The sequence below is a fragment of the Nomascus leucogenys genome, chromosome 2, assembly GCF_006542625.1.
Source record: "Nomascus leucogenys isolate Asia chromosome 2, Asia_NLE_v1, whole genome shotgun sequence".
Classification (NCBI taxonomy): domain Eukaryota; kingdom Metazoa; phylum Chordata; class Mammalia; order Primates; family Hylobatidae; genus Nomascus; species Nomascus leucogenys.
Window position 1 is genome coordinate 50,861,633 of NC_044382.1, and position 19,466 is coordinate 50,881,098.

Below are 19,466 nucleotides of genomic sequence, written 5' to 3' on the forward strand. Positions count from 1 at the left end.
CTTGCTCTGTTGCCCAGGCTGGAGTGCAATGGCGCCATCTCGGCTCACTGCAAACTCCGCCTCCCGGGTTCACGCCATTCTCCTGCCTCAGCCTCCCGAGTAGCTGGGACTACAGGTGCCCACCACCACACCTGGCTAATTTTTGTTTTTGTATTTTTAGTAGAGACGGGATTTCACCATGTTAGCCAGGATGGTCTCGATCTCCTGACCTTGTGATCCGCCCGCCTCGGCCTCCCAAAGTGCTAGGATTACACGCGTGAGCCACCGTGCCTGGCCAGAGTTTTCTTTTTTTCTGTCTCAAAAAAAAAAAAAAGTGTCAGCTTTGTCAAGAGGTGAAGGAACTTGTTTTATTTATTCTTTTATTATAATTTTTTTTTTTTTTTGAGATGGAGTGTTGCTCTGTCGCCCAGGCTGGAGTGCAGTGGCGCAATCTCAGCTCACTGCAAGCTCCGCCTCCCGGGTTCAAGCCATTCTCCTGCCTCAGCCTCTCCGAGTAGCTGGGACTACAGGCGTCCACCACCATGCCCGGCTAATTTTTTTGTATTTTTAGTAGAGACGGGGTTTCACTGTGGTCTCGATCTCCTGACCTCGTGATCCGCCCGCCTCGGCCTCCCAAAGTGCTGGGATTACAAGCGTGAGCCACCCCACCCGGCCTTATTATTTTTTTAAGATAGAGATGGGGGTCTTAACTGTGTTGCCCAGGCTGGTCTCAAATTCCTGGTCTCAGGCAATCCTCCTGCCTCGGCCTCCCAAAGTGCTGGGATCACAGTTGTGAGCCACAGTACCCAGCGAAACTCCAGTTTTAGTTAAATTGTTTCAACTCATTTTTATGCTGAGTTTTGTAAAGTAGGTATTCTTGCTAAACAGTCCTGAAAATCAAACTATAGAAGTAATAGGAAGTCCAGTAAGCTGTCTAGAGGAAAAAGTGTTTTAAATGGCAGTTAAATGAACGCAGGAAAGACCCGTCCTCCTCTGTGGCTTTCTCTGAGGCCCCATGAGGCCAAGCAGAAGCAGAATGGCTCTAGGTGCAGCCAGACTTTGAAAAGGAATCCTGGCCAGACTTGGTGGTTTATGCCTGTAATCCTAGCAATTTGGGAGGTCAAGGCGGGCAGATCACCTGAGGTCAAGAGTTCAAGACCAGCCTGGCCAACATGGTGAAACCCTGTTTCTACTAAAAATACAAAAATTAGCTGGGCGTGGTGGTAGGCGCCTGTAATCCCAGCTACTTGGGAGGCTGAGGCGGGAGAATCGCTCAAACCTGGGAGGCAGAGGTTGCAGTGGGCTGATATCTTGCCACTGTACTCCAGCCTGGGCCACAGAGCAAGGCTCCATCTCAAAAAAAAAAAAGAATCCCCGGCCGGGCGCGGTGGCTCACGCTTGTAATCCCAGCACTTTGGGAAGCCGAGGCAGGCGGATCACGAGGTCAGGAGATCGAGACCATGGTGAAACCCCGTCTCTACCAAAAATACAAAAAAAAATTAGCCAGGCGTGGTGGCGGGCGCCTGTAGTCCCAGCTACTCGGAGAGGCTGAGGCAGGAGAATGGCGTGAACCCGGGAGGCAGAGGTTGCAGTGAGCCGAGATCGTGCCACTGCACTCCAGCCTAGGGGACAGAGCGAGACTCTGTCTCAAAAAAAAAAAAAGAATCCCAACCAGGTACTGGTGCAAGGTCAGAGACGTAGCCAATGGAGAGATTTGTAGAAAGCTCATTGATGCTGAAAACATGGGTGTTTAGGAAAATCAGAATTCAGTTGAGGCTACTTTCATTTGGGCAATGTTCATAAGCCCTTGCAGGGTGCTATGGCGATATTTTGATGCTGCTTATAGTCTTCTGAGGTTAACGCTTTTGTGGTGGGCACCGGTAGCAATAAAATGCAAATTTTATTGCATTTCCAATAAAATCTCTCCTACTTCAAGCAGGAAGCACTCACAAAAAACGCATATACATGTCAACATTGTGAGCTAATCAAAGTTTTTTTTTGTTTTTTTTTTTTTTTTTTTGAGACGGAGTCTCGCTGTGTCACCCAGGCTGGAGTGCAGTGGCGCAATCTCAGCTCACTGCAAGCTCCGCCTCCCGGGTTCACGCCATTCTCCTGCCTCAGCCTCTCCGAGTAGCTGGGACTACAGGTGCCCACCACCACGCCCAGCTAATTTTTTTGTATTTTCAGTAGAGACAGGGTTTCACCGTGATCTCGATCTCCTGACCTCGTGATCCGCCCGCCTCGGCCTCCCAAAGTGCTGGGATTACAAGCGTGAGCCACCGTGCCTGGCCGCTAATCAAAGTTTTAGAAATCAACTTCCACAGTGAAAGCCAATGTAGGCAGAAGGTTTATAACAGAATCCCCAGGCAGAGAAGTGAATTTCAGAGCATTTCAGGGAGGAAACTCCTCTGCACATGTCAGCATGTTTAACATCGATGATGGCAGGTTGTGTGCTGGCAGCTAGAGTCTGAGGCCACTGTCCAGGGTTCAGCATCAGTGGTTCCTGTTGCTGGTCATGGAGAGAGACAACTGGAAAGTCAGGTGTCTTCACGCTCTAACTAGAGCACAGGGATGGACCATAGCCGTGCTAACCTTTGTTAACCCCTAGGACTTGTCAAGATGTTTAAGCAGTAGGAATGAAGAAACAAACAACGTTGTGATTCAAGTAAGTGTAACTAGAAGTAAAAATTTTAAAACTTGTAAGCTCACTAAAGTGAAGCTCTGCAGACACGGTTCATATCCTGGTGGCTGAGGGCACATAACCAAGAACTTACACAAGCAACCCCAAGCCACAAAGATCCCAGCTGCTATGGTTGAGGGGTAACCCGCCAGCACTGGAGCCAAGTCTTGGAGCTACTGATCCAAAGTTAGCTCACTTCTGCAGAGGCTCCGAACCAGAGCAAAGAAATGGCCCAGTGCAAGGCCAGTGTGAGCCAAGAGTTGGCCATGTAATCAGTTCTGGCCCAACCAGGTTTGAAAGGTAGAGGAGCAGTACTGAGTTTTGGAGAGGGAAGGTTGGAACAAAGCCCTTTGCAGGCTACAGGCTTCATTTACTAGGCCAGGTCTTTCTGTGTGACTGTGCTTTGACTTTGGTCTGTTCATATGCATGGGGTAAACGTGGGACAGCCTCTGCAGCTTCACTGCCTGCTGGACGTGTGTCCAGGGCTGCCAGCTCTGGGCCCTTGGTCTGTTGGGGGTCACAAACTGAAATGGCCACAGGGCTATCTGGGCAGGCAACATAGATGACTGGGGATGGGGGACCCCTTCCGCACAGAGCAGGCTCTACTTAGTGGCTGCTGACAGGCTGCCCCATGAGGACGAAGGCCCAACATTACCTAATTTAATCTTCTAGAAGTCAGAATTCTGAATTTTTATGTCAACTCTAGACTTTTAAATGTTAGCGGCAGACCAAACCACAGCTGCAGGACGGGTCTGGTACGCAGGGCTCCCACTTTGCAGTCTCTGATCTGCAGGCTGAACGGCAAGAATTGTCTGGATCCCACAAACACCCCCAGCCAAACTTCTGAGGCCTTAAGGGGAGGAGGCCTTGCACACCTGACTGGAGAACAGGCCTAAGAACTGCAGCGTTCCTGTTTCCTGCTCTGCTTTAGAAAAGAGACAGAAAACCAGAGCGTCTTTTAATTGGAAGCAAGGGTGGCCCTTCAGAGTCTCAGTTAAGAGTCAAAGGTGAGATCACTTGGGTAGCTCAAGAAGGGAAAAGGATTTATTAGACCATTTCCAGGACAGGGACCAAGGGGCAGTGGCTGGGTTCAGTGTTCTCACACTCAGAGGAAGAAAAGGCAGTGGTGAACACCCGCCTGACTGCCTTCCCCTGATCTAAATGACACCATCTTCTCCCCCAAGGAAGACACAGCCCTGGATGCGAACCTAGGAGGGTGGGAATGGCTTATGTCACTCGGTCTTTGAGGCAGAGCTTGGGCTGGGGTTGCAGGGGCATCAGCCAATCTGCTCTCAAGGAGCAAAACTTGGGTGTAAAAGGAGTGGGCAGGGGGGCTAGCTGGCTGTCTGGAGGTCTGGGTGACCTGGCAGCATGGCTGCTCCCCCTACCCCACTCCTTGACGCTTCCAGGTGATTTTATCTTTATAAACAAGATGAAAATCCAAGCAGCATTAATTTAGGGGAACAAAAGATGGAAAAAGGGGGGGGGGGCGGGCAGAAGGAGCTGATGAGCATCCAGGAGAGGAGGAGGAAGGAAGAGCCTGTGTCCACTGTGTGCCCCAGGGCGGCAGAGTGTCTCTGTGGCTGCAAGGCCCTTCCTTCTGGCTCCCTGGCAGGCGGCCAGACAGCAGAGGGGACTCTGTATTGACTTTGGGACAAGCCCTGGAGCCCTGTCGGGCTGTTGACATGGGGAGTTCCTGGATTTGCCCCAGTCAACCTCCCACCTTCACCATTGCCCAAGTGAAGGAGCTTTTAACTCTCTTGCCCAAAGTCCTCTGAGAATTTCTTCACTTTCAGGAGGTCGTCTGCATTCACCGTGGGCCGGGTGGTGGCCAGAGACCGCAGCATGTCTGACTGTGAAGGCAAGAGTATGTGCCTGAGCAGGAGCCAGGCTCCAGGTCCCCAACCTCCCCTCAGCACACAACAGGCACAGTTGAGGGTGGGAAGAGGCCTGCCTTCAAGGCCACCCCAGAGGCCCGCTTGAATCTGCCTATGGCAGGGACCCTCTTCCCTCTCGAGGCAGCTCAGATGGGCCTCCTCCTGGTCTCAGAATCTAAGCTCCATCATCTCCTAACTCCCCTTAGGAACTTGCTTGCCTTTTTTTTTGAGACGGAGTCTCACTGTCGCCCATGCTGGGGTGCAGTGGCACGATCTCGGCTCACTGCAACCTCCACCTCCTCGGTTCAAGTGATTCTCCTGCCTCAGCCTCCCAAGTAGCTGGGATTACAGGCATGTGCCACCACACATGGCTGATTTTTGTATTTTTAGTAGAGACGGGGTTTCACTATGTTGGCCAGGCTGCTCTTAAACTCCTGACCTCAGGTGATCTGCCCACCTCGGACTCCCAAAGTGCTGAGATTATAGGTATGAGCCACCATGCCCGGCCAGTAGCTTTCTTAACTGCACACCCCTAACACCAGCCATAAGGGCAGACACTTGCCAGGATGGCACAGGCCTTAATGAGAAGGCCAGGCTATGCAGCTGAGGGGCTGCCTTTGCAACTACATCACAGTAAGCTGTCTTGACGCATTCACTGCCTCACTGCACCACAAAGCCAAACCCATGGATTGATGTATTATCTGGACCTGACTTTACTTGCTAAAGAATATAAAATGCAGGCTAGGTGTGGTGGCTCATGCTTGTAATCCTAGCACTTTGGGAGGCCATTTTGAGAGGATCACTTGAGCCCAGCAGTTTGAGACTGGCCTGGGCAACAGGCAAGGCCCTGTTTCTAAAAAAAAAAGGAAAAATTAGCTGGGCATGATGGTGTGTGGCTGTTGCTACTCAGGAGGCTGAGGTGGGAGGATTGTGTGAGGTCGAGGCTGTAGTGAGCCATCACTGCATCCAGCCTTTCTCTAGATGTACAAAATGCTAATGCTGCCACCTGCATCCTGGGCCCCCAATGAGTGTAATGCCAGCTTCCCTGAGCTACAAAGGCCATTCTCAACAGCCCAGGACATAGAAGAAGACTATTTTTTATTTTTGAGACAGAGTCTCGCTCTGTCACCCAGGCTGGAGTGCAGTGGCCCAATCTCTGCTCACTGCAACCGCTGCCTCCCAGCTTCAAGAGACTCTTCTGCCTCAGCCTACCGAGTAGCTGGGACTACAAGTGCACACCACCACGCCCGGCTAATTTTTGTATTTTTAGTAGAGACTGGGTTTCTCCATATTAGCTAGGCTGGTCTCGAACTCCTGACCTTGTGATCCGCCCACCTTGGCCTCCCAAAGTGCTGGGATTACAGGCGTGAGCTACCATGCCCGGCCTGGAGAAGACTCTCTTTATTCTGGACCCATGCCCCCAATTTTCTGGGCTCTGTGCAGCCCTCTTCCCTCCCCTACCAGTCACTTACCATGCAAACCACAGGCTCTAAGAGTTTGTCCCCAGGGACATCCATCCAAGTCATCTCCATGGCTCCTGGGTCCCCTGGTGAGCATGGAGTCAGGAGGTCATCAATCATCATGCTGGGGTTGGTGCGAGAGGGGCCGCAGACCTGAAACCAAATGGATCTGACTGGAGCAGCTGCCCCTCAGTGTCAGAGGGGCTGGACCCCTTGGGTCTCTAAGGAAGTCCCAAAGGGAATGCTCTCTGGGTCCCTAGCATCTGAGGAGGACGGGCTCCTTCAGAACTCGGGCTGGGTGGTCTGAGCAACTCATGATTTGCATGCGATTCTGGCAATCTGTAGCCCGGATGCCTTGATGTCTTCCTCATTAATACTGTCACGTCTCACCAGGAATACAGTGACATTAAACGTGTGATATGGTTTGGTTGTGCCCCCACCCACATTTCAACTTGAACTGTATCTCCCAGAATTCCCACAAGTTGTGGGAGGGAGCCGGGGGGGGGGTAACTGAGTCATGGGGGCTGGTCTTTCCCGTGCTATTCTCGTGATAGTGAAGTCTCACGAGATCTGATGGGTTTATCAGGGGTTTCCACTTTTGCTTCTTCATTTTCTCTTGCCGCCAGCATGTAAGAAGTGCCTTTGGTCTCCCACCATGATTCTCGAGGCCTCCCCAGCCACGTGGAACTGTAAGGCCAATTAAACCTCTTTTTCTTCCCAGTCTCGGGTGTGTCTTTATCAGCAGCATGAAAATGGATTAATACAAAGTGGTTTTCCAACTGAAGTCCGCTGCCTTGGCAAAACATTCCCCCAGTGTCCACAAGGCTCATTCCTTCACCCCTTCACCTCCTGTCTCAGGTATCACCCCAGTGCCATCTGCCCTTCCCTCCATGCCTGAGACACCTCTCTCCTAACCCTGCTCCATCCCCTTCCTCCTCTGAGAAATTCACTGTGTTGACTGTCTCCCCGCCAAGAACGGAGGGCCTAGGGTTTTTGTCTGTTGGTCACTCATATCTTCCCAGCACTTAGGACAGTGCCAGGCACACGGGAGGACCCACAGCAAACACTCAGCAGAGATCTGCTGAATGAATAGACAGGTCTTCCTGGTCATTTTATATCCAACACTTTCCAAACACTGATTTGGTGTCCACCCCGCACAAGAGCACACAGTGCTGACGGAGGAGGCCGCAGCAGGGTTAAGACGGTAAAGTGGCCCTGTCCTCTGCTTTCACACACCCTGAGATGGCCACACTCCAGAAGAGCTGCAGGGAGGGGACAGTGGGTGCAGCCCCCATGGCACTGGCCCTCAGCTCTCCAGGAGGCCTCAGAGACTGTGTCACCTGAGCAGCTGGTGAGCAGGACCAGGAGCTGGGGAAAAAAAACGAACATCCTGCTCTTATTATGAGATTTTCTCAGCAGTGGCCGCGGGCACTCACCTTTTTGAAGTGTGTGGCCGACTGCACCTTCCTCACGGGCTGCATGAGGGAGTCCCGCACGATGATGCTGATGTCCGCGCCCGAGTAGCCTTCCGTCTTCCGGGCCAGCTCGTGGATGTTTGCATCCGTGAGGTTGTGGGGAGTGCTCCCGAGATGCAACCGGAACATCTGGGCGCGGGCAGCTTCCTCCGGCAGGGGGATATAAATGCGCTTTTCAAACCTAGAGGGCCCGGCACACGGCAGGAGTTGACAGCTGATGATGGAATGGTATTCACGGAAGGGGAGGCACAAAGATTTGAGTGAAATGGACGCACTTCGTGGGCCAGTGATGCTGGCGGCACATCCTCAACAAGCCAGCCTCACAAAGGGCTCTGCTTGGCAGGCAGATGGGAAGACTCCAGGGAAAAGGGGCCAGGGCCAGGCCGCACCCAGGCTGCCAGCAGCAGGCAGACCATGACTGTGGTGGGAGGAAGCCTCCAGCCCTGGCTCCTGGGGAAGACTCACCTCCTCCTGATGGCCGAATCCAACACCCATGGGATGTTTGTGGCTCCAAGAACCAGAGTCCCATCATTGTTATTCCCCACCCCTGTGGAGAAAGGGAGACAAAGATCCAGACTCTGGACACCTGCACGCGTCAGTTGAAACCTGGGGACAGACCCCGGGGGCTCTGTGTGTCAGCAATTGAAGCCATCCCTATGCCACCCACCACTGGCAGGGTCCCAAGTGAGATTAAACCACGTCTTGGTCTGGCTGTGCCAGGTGAGACCTATGGCACTGCCTGCCATGGGAGGGGTGGAGTGGCCCGCGAGGCAGAGGCCTCAGGCACCTCTTGGGAATTGAGGTCCACTTGTGGCCTGAGGGGCTGGAGCTGGGGAGTGCCTCTCCAAGGCTGAGGACAACCAAATCCAGCCGCAGCTCAGAATAAAGCCCAGGGTTGGCTTTAGGTGCAACAAGAACCAAGGAGGCCCTGGGCCAGGCACACACCCTGCATCTGGACCAAGAACTCCGTTTTGATCCTCCGGGCAGCCTCACTCTCATTTTCATTTCGGGACCCGCAGAGGGAATCCACCTCGTCGATGAAGATGATGGAGGGCTTGTGCTGCCTGGCCAGCTCAAACAGGTTCTTGACCAGCCTGTGAAGGTGTGAAAGGGGGTGAGGACAAGACGTTCACGTCCGTGCCCGCCTGGGCTCCTGGCACTTCCCTCTTCTCACCCTTCCCACAGGGAGGCGCAGGCCACGGTCATGCCGGGATTGCGCAAAACGTGGTGAGGAGCCCTCGGGCCACACTGCACCAAGAGGAGGAGCACACCTTGGTGTCAGCCCCAAACGCAGAGCCTCAATCCCAGGAGCCCCATGCGCTAGCTCTGCACTTGGGACACGTCAGTCCCCTTCTTCCGAGCCAGTCTCATCACATGCAAAACAGGAGTCAGTGTGGGGAACCATGTCCCTCACACACTGCCCCAACAGGGACCACAACCCAGACCCCAAAAATATCCTCACTTCCTTTCCCTTCTCTTCTAGAGCACTTCACCTCTCCCAGGTCCCTTCCACCTTCACTTGTCTTTGTTGGGACAGTGTCCCAGCCAATAAGCTAGCGACACACTGCTCTTGGGTACCCTCCCTGAAAAGCAAACCGCTCCTCTGGGAGGTGATTCCACAGGGTGGGCTGCTGGGTCACTAGCAGTGCCGGGGTTGCTGGCAGAGCACGGCCTGGTGGCCGACTTACTTTTCACTCTCCCCCAGCCACTTGGACATCAGATCTGAGGAGGACACGGAGAAGAAGGTGGAGTTGTTGGCCTCTGTTGCCACAGCTTTGGCCAGGTAGGATTTCCCTGTGCCAGGGGGTCCGAACAGCAGAATCCCCCGCCAGGGGGTGCGCTTGCCTGCAACAGAGAATCCACAGACGTGAGGCCTCCTGACTAGGGAAAGGAATAGGAAAAGCAGAGGGTCTCGAGTCCCATACATACAGTAAGAGAGGGCATTCTGTGAAACAACGGACTCTACCGGCAAACGAGTGATGGGAGCTACATTCCCTGCTGTGCCCTGTGCTATGACCCCAATACCTTGCACAGTGCCCCTGCTGTGACCCCATGACCTTGCACAGTGACACCGGCTGGCACTGCTTCCTGATCCTGCCCACCCTGTGAGGTAATCGTCATCTCATAGCTCCAGCCACAGCAGTGTCGTGGACACCAGCGAGCAGCCAGGCCTGGCCCTCTGCAGGCCATGGGAGCTGAGTCGCCACTGACTCCCAGGTGCCTCGGAGTGGCAGCCCTGCGGAAGCCTGGAATTTTTACACTGGGGCTTGAAATGGCTCAACTCTCACCTGTGAACAAGTGTGGGAATTTGATTGGCAAAATGACAGCTTCTTTGAGGGCCTCCTTGGCCCCCTCCAGCCCGGCCACGTCGTTCCACCGTATGTTGGGCTTCTCCATCACAACGGCACCTGCAAGAGGGAGGCCGGCCCGGACCCGGCCAAGGGGCATGAGCCAACCCAGCAGCAGACCCACTCGCATCCCCTGCCGCTGCCACAGGGCCGCGAGCCACTTACCCATCAGCTGTTCTTGCAGTTTCTTTTTCTCCGGATTATCCCCTTCACTGTCACTGTCACTGCTGGGAAAGGAGACGGAAAGTCACAAGCTGGCCCTTCAGCCTGGAGCACAGAGGTGTTCCCAGCAAGTCCAGGTTCTGCTGCCTGCACGCTGGTTAAGGAACGAAGCCTTCCTGGCTTAACAGTGCCGTGTGACCCACAAGCAAGTACTTCAGGGACATTTGGGCTCTCAGCAGCTCACCTCAGGACCCCCCCAGCAAACACTCCTATAACCCGCCCTGTTTCTTCGTGGAGGGGATGGGAATCCGGGTCGGCCCTCTCCTGAAGACCGTAAGGGAAATGTGCTTCAGCTGGACTTAAAGAGCAGCCCAGGCCAGGTGCAGTGGCTCACCCCTGTAATCCCAGCACTCTGGGAGGCTGAGGCGGGAGGATTGCTTGAGCCCAGGAGTTTGAGACCAGCCTGGGAAACAGCAAGATCCTGTCTTTACAAAAAACACAAAATTAGCCAGGCATGGTGGCACGCACCTATGGTGCCAGCTACTTGGGAGGCAGAGGTTGCAGTTAACCAAGATCGCACCACTGCACTCCAGCCTGGGAGACAGTGAAGCCCTGTCTGGGGGAAAAAAAAAAAAGAGCAGCCAGTCAAGCAACGTAGCTGCCAGAAGCCTTTTCTTTTTTTTTTTTTTTTTTTTTTTTTTGAGATGGAGTGTTGCTTTGTTGCCCAGGCTGGAGTGCGATGACACAATCTCAATCTCAGCTCACTGCAACCTCTGCCTCCCGGGTTCAAGTAATTCTCTGGCCTCAGCCTCCCAAGTAGCTGGGATTACAGGCACATACCACAATGCCTGGGTAATTTTTTTTTTTTTTCTTTTTTTAAGATGGGGTCGGCCGGGCATGGTGGCTTACGCCTGTATTCCCAGCACTTTGGGAGGCCGAGGCGGGCGGATCACGAGGTCAGGAGATTGAGACCATCCTGGAGAACATGGTGAAACCCCATCTCTACTAAAAATACAAAAAAAAATTAGCTGGGTGTGGTGGCGGGCGCCTGTAGTCCCAGCTACTCGGGAGGCTGAGGCAGGAGAATGGCGTGAACCCGGGGGGCGGAGCTTGCAGTGAGCCAAGATCACGCCACTGCACTCCAGCCTGGGAGACAGCGAGACTCTGTCTCAAAAAAAAAAAAAAGACGGAGTCTCATTCTGTCGTCCAGGCTGGAGTGCAGTGGCTCGATCTCGGCTCACTGCAAGCTCCGCCCCCCGGGTTCACGCCATTCTCCTGCCTCAGCCTCCCGAGTAGCTGGGACTACAGGTGCCCGCCACCATGCCTGGCTAATATTTTGTATTTTTAGTAGAGATGGGGTTTCGCAGTGTTAGCCAGGATGGTCTTGATCTCCTGACCTCGTGATCCGCCCGCCTCGGCCTTCCAAAGTGCTGGGATTACAGGCGTGAGCCACTGCACCCAGCCTATTTTTTTGTATTTAAATAGAGACAGGATTCACCATGTTGGCCAGGCTGGTTTTGAAATCCTGACCTCAATTGATCTGCCCACCTCGGCCTCCCAAAGTGCTGGAATGACAGGTGTGAGCCACTGTGCCCCACACCAGAAGCTTTTTGTAGAGACTTAGGGACAGCATGTGCCCCTGACTCCAAAGCAGCCACTGCCAAAGGACAGAGGAGAGGGCAAAACCGAAATCAAAAGGGAACTCCGGGGAGAACGCAACCACTGCTGTCACCCAGGGCTACTTCCTCCCTGGATGGAATTTGTCATCCTCAAAACTTTAATCCTTCTTGGAGATCTCTGGCCTCCACCCCTGCCTCGCCAGACCTCTCCCTCTGCGGATGAGAACCCAGTGTGGACCCTCCATCCAGGAGGAGGCCTCACCTCTGGTGAGGCAGCTGACACCACCCACCCCTCTCCTGCCTGGGGGACCCCCTTACTTCCCCTCCCACGCCTCCGAGATACCACCAGCATTTGTGTTCACATGACTAGGATCACCGTGGTGGGCGAACCCGGGACCTGGGGTGAGAGGCTGTGGAGTGGACCCTGGGTGGGGAATCAGGGCCACCCGCCCTGCATTGGGGGTCCAGGCTCCACCCTGTGCCACCTCGGCAGGGCTCCTAACCCAAGCCGGCCGCCCCACCTGTTGGAGGCAGGTGACTCTTTGACAGTCACAGCAGCTGGCACTCATTGCGTGCTCTCGTGTGCCAAGCTCCAAGGGCACTGCCCACGTCATCTCACTGCTCCCTGCGGCAATGCTCGGAGGGGAGTTCCACGACCTCCCCCCTTCCAAGATGTGGAGATGGTAGGCACACGGGGTCCTGGCACTAGGCTGGGAGGCGACAAAGCTGGGGTTCTGTCCTGAGAGGCTCTACGATCGGCACCAAGCTCCCCGTCTCCCCATGGCTTGTGGGTCAGATCCAATGAGAAGGTGAACACCGAAGTGCTCCAGGCCATGCTCCCTGAAAGGAGCTGCTGGCACTGTCATCCCTGCACTACAAGGACCATTCCCACAGGGAAGTCCAAGGCAGCATGAGCACCAGGAATGATGGGGAGCCATGAGGAGGGCGCAGGCGCCTGGGCGGACACCGCAGACACTCACCCCTTGCCCTCACTCTGGCTCTCTTTGACTGGCTTCTTGCCGTGTTTCTCTTTGCTTCGTAAATAATCCTTCAGCTTCTCAGCCCGGTCTAGGTACTGCACGCATTTGGCTCGAATGCTCTCCTTGGCCTTGTCGCTGTGGGCCTCATCTGTGAAAGGGAACACAGAGGGGTCCCTGTGAGGCTTATGCGCCACCCCCTCCCCTCCCCTCCCCTCTGGAGTGCGGCAGCCTGAGGACCCCGCGCGCGTGACTCACACTTGATGGCATGGAGGAAGTACTCCACCGCATGCTGGTACAGCCGCAGTGCCTCCTCGTAGTTCTTGGCTTTGTCCTCTTCTGTGGCTTTCGTCACCAGATCAATGGCTTTCTGGAAAGGCAAAGCAAATGGCTCAGTGCTTCCTCGGAGACGTGGAAAGTCCCTGGGGTCACAGGCATGGGGATGAAACATGACGAGGGATGCCGCTGGGCCTGTGGATTTATTGCTTGCGGGCCGTTTCATTGGCCTACTTTTTCAACATCGGCTAGAAAGGCCTTCAAAGGAGGCTTTAAAAACCAGCCGGCCGTCTTCACAATAAGTTCAGACGGTTAAAAGCCACGCTCTGGATTTCAGCAAGTGGAAACCTGACCTAATATCTCGGGTCAGGGCTCAAGGGGCGAGTTCACGGAACCTTCTATTCTGCTGCCTCAAGGGAAAGAGAAACAGACCCGAGCTGAGAGCCTGGCAGAAGGGACATGCAGGAGCAAGTGACTGCTGGTTTGTTTAGCAAGGAGGCCAGAAACTGCACCCGGCCTCGGCCAGAGAAGAGCCAGCCAGAAGGAAAGTCCTGCCCAGACTGCAAGTTTGTACAGGATACACCGAAAGCCCTCTCTCCTCCTCCTACTGGCTCCACGCAGCTTGCTTCTCCAGGCTGCAGAGAGAAGATAGTTTCCTTCGCTGTCTAAAGTGACACCCCGGGAAGGGACGCTTACACACAAGGCTCCACATACCAGTAGCTCCAGTAAGAAAAGTACTTGCTTGCTCTGTGCTGCCAACAGAAGGGAACTATGTCCCTCTGGAACCTTCTAAGAGCTCTGTAGAGTGAGTGTTTTTGGGAATCTCATAAATCCTGTAGGCCAGTGCCCTAGGCTGAACTGAAAGCACCTACGTGGTTTTATTTATTATTATTATTTTTTGAGACAGAGTCTTACTCTGTCGTCTAGGCCAGAGTGCAGTGGTGTGATCGCGGCTCACTGCAGCCTCCACCTCCTGGGTTCAAGTGATTCTCCTGCCTCAGCCTCCCCACTAGGTGGGATTACAGGTGCCCACCACCACATCCGACTAATTTTTGTATTTTTAGTAGAGACAGAGTTTCACCATGTTGGCCAGGCTGGTTTCGAACTCCTGACCTCAAGTGATCCACCCGCCTCAGCTTCCAAAGTGCTGGGATTACAGGCATGAGCCACCGCGACCGGCCAATAAAGCACCTACATGGTTTTAAAACCTGGTTTTAAAAACCACAGCTTCACCAACGCCTGCAGGAAGCATAACCAGAATTCTCCTCCTCAGATCCCGGACCAGTTACCAGGCAGACAATCCCACCACAGACCCACAGTTCCAGGCACAGCAAACAATAAACCTCCTGACTGGCTCTTGGCAGGGCCGGGGCATTTGTTCAGCCCTCTCTCATCTCCAAGGAAGAAGTCTCCGAAAGAAACACACACAGACAGTTCAACAAAACAGGCCGGGGGAGGCTGGGCCGGGCTGATGTGAAATGAACTCAGTGGATTGAAGAGATGAGAAGAGGGGTGAGTGCTGGCCATTATTTTCAAGCCTCTGCTCCCTCTACTACCTATAATGAATGGCTGGGAGCCCCAGACCTTCTTGGAAATGAGCTTAGGCACAGGCTGCCCCTGTCTGCCCTCTTCTGTGTGATATTCCTTCAGATGAGACAGGAAGGCAGTGCTCCTCTCCCTGGTAGCTTCTTTTCTCCAGAACAAACATCCCCAGTACCTTGGACTTTTTCACTCTCCATAGCTTCATGCTTGGGTCTATCCTTAGAACAATACTGAAGGTGTTCTTTGTCCCATAAGGAGCAGCACTGACCCATCCTCTCCCTCATTCTGGAAACTCTAGTAATGCACCTAAGAGTGCGCTGGGGCTGGGCGCGGTGGCTCATGCCTGTAATCCTAGCACTTTGGGACGCCGAAGCGGGCGGATCATGGGAGGTTAGGAGATTGAGACCATCCTGGCTAACACAGTGAAGAACCATCTCTATTAAAAATACAAAAAGTTAGCCGGGCGTGGTGACGCGTGCCTGTAGTCACAGCTACTTGGGAGGCTGAGGCAGGAGAATTGCTTGAACCCGGGAGGCGGAGGCTGCAGAGAGCCGAGATCGTGCCAGAGCGAGAGTCCATCTCAAAAAAAAAGAGTGCACTGGACTTTTCTGGCAACCACATACAGTTTTTCACACATAGGGGGGTCCAAGTTTCAATGGAGAGAAACAGTTTTACAGAACAGGAGGGTAAGGTGACAAACTGCCAGCCCCGCTGCATCTCTAGTAACACGTATGGCAAAAGATGAGGATGAAAGAAAAGAGTGCTAATGGGGGCTGGCAAACGCTTACTGTAAAGGACCAGATGGTAAATAATTTAGGATTTGCCAGCCAGCCAATCTCTGTAGCAACGACTCAACTCTACCTTGGTGGCACAAAAGCGGCTGTAGACAGTATATCAATAAATGAACAGGGATGTGTTCCAATAAAACTTTATTTATAGACCTTGAAATGTGAATTTCATAGGATTTTCATGTGTCATGAAATACTTTTTTTTCAAGCCATTTAAAAAATGTAAAAACCTATGACATTATGTTAAGTCATAATGAAAGAAGCCCGCCACAAAGGACCACCTATTGTATGACTCCATTTATATAAAGTGGGTTTCTCTGTAGGCAAACCCACAGAGGAAAAAAAGTAGATTAGTGGTTGCCCAGGGCTGGGAGACAGAGGTGTTGGGGGTGAGGGGTTGCTTTTGGAGGTGATGAAAATGTTCTAAAAAGTGATTGTGGTGATGGTCACAGAACCATGAATATACTAAAAGCACTGAATTATACACTGTAAATGGGTGAGTTGCGCTGGGCAGTGGCTCATATCTGTAATCTCAGCACTTTGGGAGGCCGAGGTGGGCAGATCACACTTGAAGTCAGGAGTTCGAAACCAGCCTGGCCAACATGGTGAAACCCATCTCTACTAAAAATACAAAAAAAAATTAGCTGGGCATGATGGCGGTGCCTGTAATCCCAGCTACTCGGGAGGCTGAGGCAGGAGAAGCACTTGAATCCAGGAAGCAGAGGCTGCAATGAGTTGAGATTGTGCCACTGCACTCCAGCCTGGGTGACAGAATGAGACTGTCTCAAAAAAAAAATTAATAAAAATAAAAATATATAACGGGTGAGTTATACAGTAAGCATGCAAGTTATACCTTAATAAAGCTGTGTTTAGGCCAGGCCCGGTGGCTCATACCTGTAATCCCAGCACTCTGGGAGGCCGAAGTGGGCATATCACCTGAGGTCAGGAGTTCAAGACCAGCCTGGCCAACACGGTGAAACCCCGTCTCTACTAAAAATACAAAATTTAGCCGGGCATGGTTGCGGGTGCCTGTAATCCCAGCTACTCAGGAGGCTGAGGCAGGAGAATCGCTTGAACCCGAGAAGCGGAGGCTGCAGTGAGCCGAGATCACACCACTACACTCCAGTCTGGGCGACAGAGACTCCGTCTCAAAAAACTAAATAAATAAAATTAAAAAATAAATAAAGCTGTGTTTAAAACTGAAAAACATTCTTGGTTCACAGGCCATAAAAAACCTGCCTGGGCAGACGGGATCTGCGGCTTCTGCTGGTGGATGGTGGGATCTGCCTATGGACTCTAATTCCTAACCTGGTACCCAGCTCACTCCATGTCTGCTCCTACTTCTGCCCTCCTCCACCTCCAGGTCTCTGAATGCTACTGGAACTCTGATGTCCCTTTTTCCATGAAGTCTTGCCTAACTCTCCCAGGCACTTTGTTGGCTGTCACTTAATGGACACCTACTATGTGCCAGCCATACGTCAAGAATGCTTTACCGTAATTATTCAATGTAAAGCTATCATCACAACAACCTAGAGGGCATTACCCCATTTTACAGACCAGGAAACTCGAGACCCGAAGATGAAGAAAAAAAAAAAAAAACTAGCCCAAGGTCACTTGCTGGTGAGTGGCAGAGCTGAGATTCAAACCCCAGGATGAGGCCTGAGCATGTTGCTCTCTCCTGGCCCCGCAGGACTGACAGCACCTACAGGGTGGGTCAGTCGTTCACCCAGGTGGCGCCATCCCAGCACCACCCTGCAGGATCTAGGGAATGAATGAAGGGTCGCTGGCCGAGAAGAGGAAGTCGAAGATTAGGGAAGGGCCGGGGCTTGTTCGAAGTGGAGTCGAGGGACTTCCAGGACCCGGGAGAGGAGGGAACGAGCATCGCTGTATGAGCGCCCAGCCGGACCCCGGGCAGAGCTTCCCGAGGGTGCCTGTGCGGCTCGCGTGAGGCTGATCCCCACGGCGGTACCGGGGCGCGGGGTACACGAAACGGCCCTAGGGCTGGGCCAGCCGGGCAGGGCTGGAGGGCCTGAGGGCGGAGATGCCACCCGGCTCCAAGCGCGTGGAAACAGACACAGGCGGAAGCGGCGAGGGGGCGGACGGGGCGGGGTCGCGAGGCCGGGGCTGGGAGGCGCCCACCTGACCACCCGCCCGCCGCCCGGTTCTGCGGCCCACAGGCCCCGCTGCCTTCGGCCTCCGAAGTCGGGCCGGGCCGCACCAGGTACCTGGAGGGTTGACGTTGTCATTTCATCTCCTGGGTCCGCCCCACACCCCGCGGCGCTGCTTGCGGCCTCGGTCCGGCCCTGGGGAGCCGAGGTACTGGGTCCGGCGCGGGGAGCCCAGCTGTGGGCGCTGAGCGCGGTGCGCGGGCAGGGCGGCCGCTCGCAGCGGGAGCCGAGTCCGAGGGCAAGCGAGGAGCGCAGCCCAGAGCGGTCGGGCCCGAGCCGAGCGGCTGCCCCCTAGCGGCCACGGCCCACACTGCAGGCACCGCTCCCTGCCGCGGCGAGGGCAGGGGGCGGTTCGAGAGGCGGGACGGACTGGGGGCGAGGAGGTGGGACTAGGGCGAAACGGACAGGGGGCGGGGACGCGGTGGGTGGGACAAGGCCGGGGCGGGGCCTTGCGGGGCGTACGTTCTCAGGGTGGGGCCAGGGGCGGAGCGGGGTAGAATCCGGAAATCCTGACCTCGCTCGAAATAACAACGCACACTGGGCAGTTTTATTCTCACAATAAAACGAACTTATCAGAGCTTTGGTTTCTCCATGTTTAATACTGCACGATCATAATTAGCACCTGCCTTGTCTGGCCTTTGTGGGGAATAAATGAGCTAGCTAATGTAAACAGAGAGTGCCCCACACTGGTGGGACGCCGCTCAGTGTTCAAAGCCAGTTTTGTTTTGCTTTGATTGGTTGACTATTGATTGATACGGAGTCTTGATAGTGGCATGATCTTGGCTCATTGCGACCTCTGCCTCCTGGGTTCAAGAGATTCTCCTGCTTCAGCCTCCCGAGTAGCTGGGATTACAGGCATGCACACCTACTGTGTGCAGCGTTGTGTGCTAGTTTCTGGGGATACAATGATCAAAACAGTCCTAGGGCTGGGTGTGGTGGCCCACGCCTGTAATCCCAGCACTTTGGGAGGCCGAGGTGGGCGGATCACAAGGTCAGGAGATCGAAACCATCCTGGCTAACATGGTGAAACCCCGTGTCTACTAAAAATACAAAAAATTAGCCGGGCATGGTGGCAGGTGCCTGTAGTCCCAGCTACTTGGGAGGCTGAGGCAGGAGAATGGCGTGAACCCGGGAAGCGAAGCTTGCAGTGAGCCGAGATTGCGCCACTGCACTCCAGCCTGGGCGACAGAGCGAGACTCCGTCTCAAAAAAAAACAACACACAAACAAAAAAAACGCAGCAGAGACAAGTGATCCATTTGTCCACAAGTCTATCCTGTGAGAGAAAAAAAATGGAGGGCAACAAACATCCAAGTTGAGGCTGGCTATGGGGGCTCATGCCTGTAATCCTAACACTTTGGGAAGCCAAGGCAGGCCGATTGCTTGGGCCTAGGAGTTCGAGAACAGCCTGGGCAACAGATGAACCCCCATCGCTACAAAAAATAAAAAACGTATCTCGGCATGGTGGCGCACACCTGTGTCCCAGCTACTCCGTAAGCTGAGTTGGGAGAATTGCTGGAGCCTGGGAGGTTGAGGCTGCAGTGAGCCGTGACCGGGCCACTGTAGTCCACTATGGGCAATGAAGCAAGACCCTGCCTCCAAAAAAAAAAAAAAAAAAAACCAAAAAACTGGCACACCTTAATGTCTCTTAACAAAATGCTAATTGAATACAAAGGAGAGGCCAGGTGCGGTGGCTCACGCCTATAATCCCAGTACTTTGGGAGGCTGAGGCGGGTGGATCACCTGAGGTCATCAGGAGTTCAAGACCAGCCTGGCCAACATGGTGAAACCCTGTCTCTACTAAAAATACAAAATATTCGCCGGCCATGGTGGCAGGCGCCTGTAATCCCAGCTACTTGGGAGGCTGAGGCAGGAGAATTGATTGAACCTGGGAGACAGAGGTTGCAGTGAGCCAAGACCACACCATTGCACTCCAGCCTGGGCAACAAGAGAGGAACTCCGTCTCTAAATAAATAAATAAATACAAAGGAGAAAACAATGAGGACATTAGCTTGACTAGGCGACCGAAGGGAGCACCCCGGGTGGTGGGATGCGTGGCCCTCGTGTGTCTCCCGACATGATACCCTGAAGAGAGCATGGCATCATGGCATCTCTGC

General features: G+C 53.8%; 1 protein-coding gene across 2 annotated transcripts; it reads right to left on the reverse strand.

Moving 5' to 3' along the window:
* Window positions 1–3,676: 3,676 nt before the first annotated feature.
* VPS4A (vacuolar protein sorting 4 homolog A) lies at window positions 3,677–17,613 on the reverse strand. Of its 2 annotated transcripts, none has more exons than XM_003262939.4 (11): window positions 17,409–17,611; window positions 12,836–12,947; window positions 12,581–12,728; window positions 9,985–10,046; window positions 9,760–9,879; window positions 9,160–9,316; window positions 8,417–8,565; window positions 7,937–8,018; window positions 7,433–7,652; window positions 6,009–6,149; window positions 3,677–4,512 (listed from the first exon to the last, which is right to left on the reverse strand). In XM_003262939.4, exons 1-11 carry the CDS (start codon window positions 17,427–17,429, stop codon window positions 4,411–4,413), a joined length of 1,314 nt encoding a protein of 437 aa, XP_003262987.1. In that variant the 5' UTR covers window positions 17,430–17,611; the 3' UTR covers window positions 3,677–4,410. The 2 variants fall into 2 exon arrangements, with proteins under 2 accessions (XP_003262987.1, XP_030650579.1); XM_030794719.1 differs by having other exon boundaries at window positions 3,682–4,512; window positions 9,985–10,043; window positions 17,409–17,613.
* Between the last annotated feature and the right edge of the window lie 1,853 nt (window positions 17,614–19,466).

Excerpts from the sequence above, each read along its gene's own strand:
- VPS4A (XM_003262939.4), bottom strand. The coding sequence starts at position 17,429 with ATGACAACGTCAACCCTCCAG. Across the intron at positions 12,948-17,408 it reads TGACAACGTCAACCCTCCAG|AAAGCCATTGATCTGGTGAC; the intron begins GTACCTGGTGCG and ends TTGCCTTTCCAG. Across the intron at positions 6,150-7,432 it reads CGGCCACACACTTCAAAAAG|GTCTGCGGCCCCTCTCGCAC; the intron begins GTGAGTGCCCGC and ends ATTTGGTTTCAG.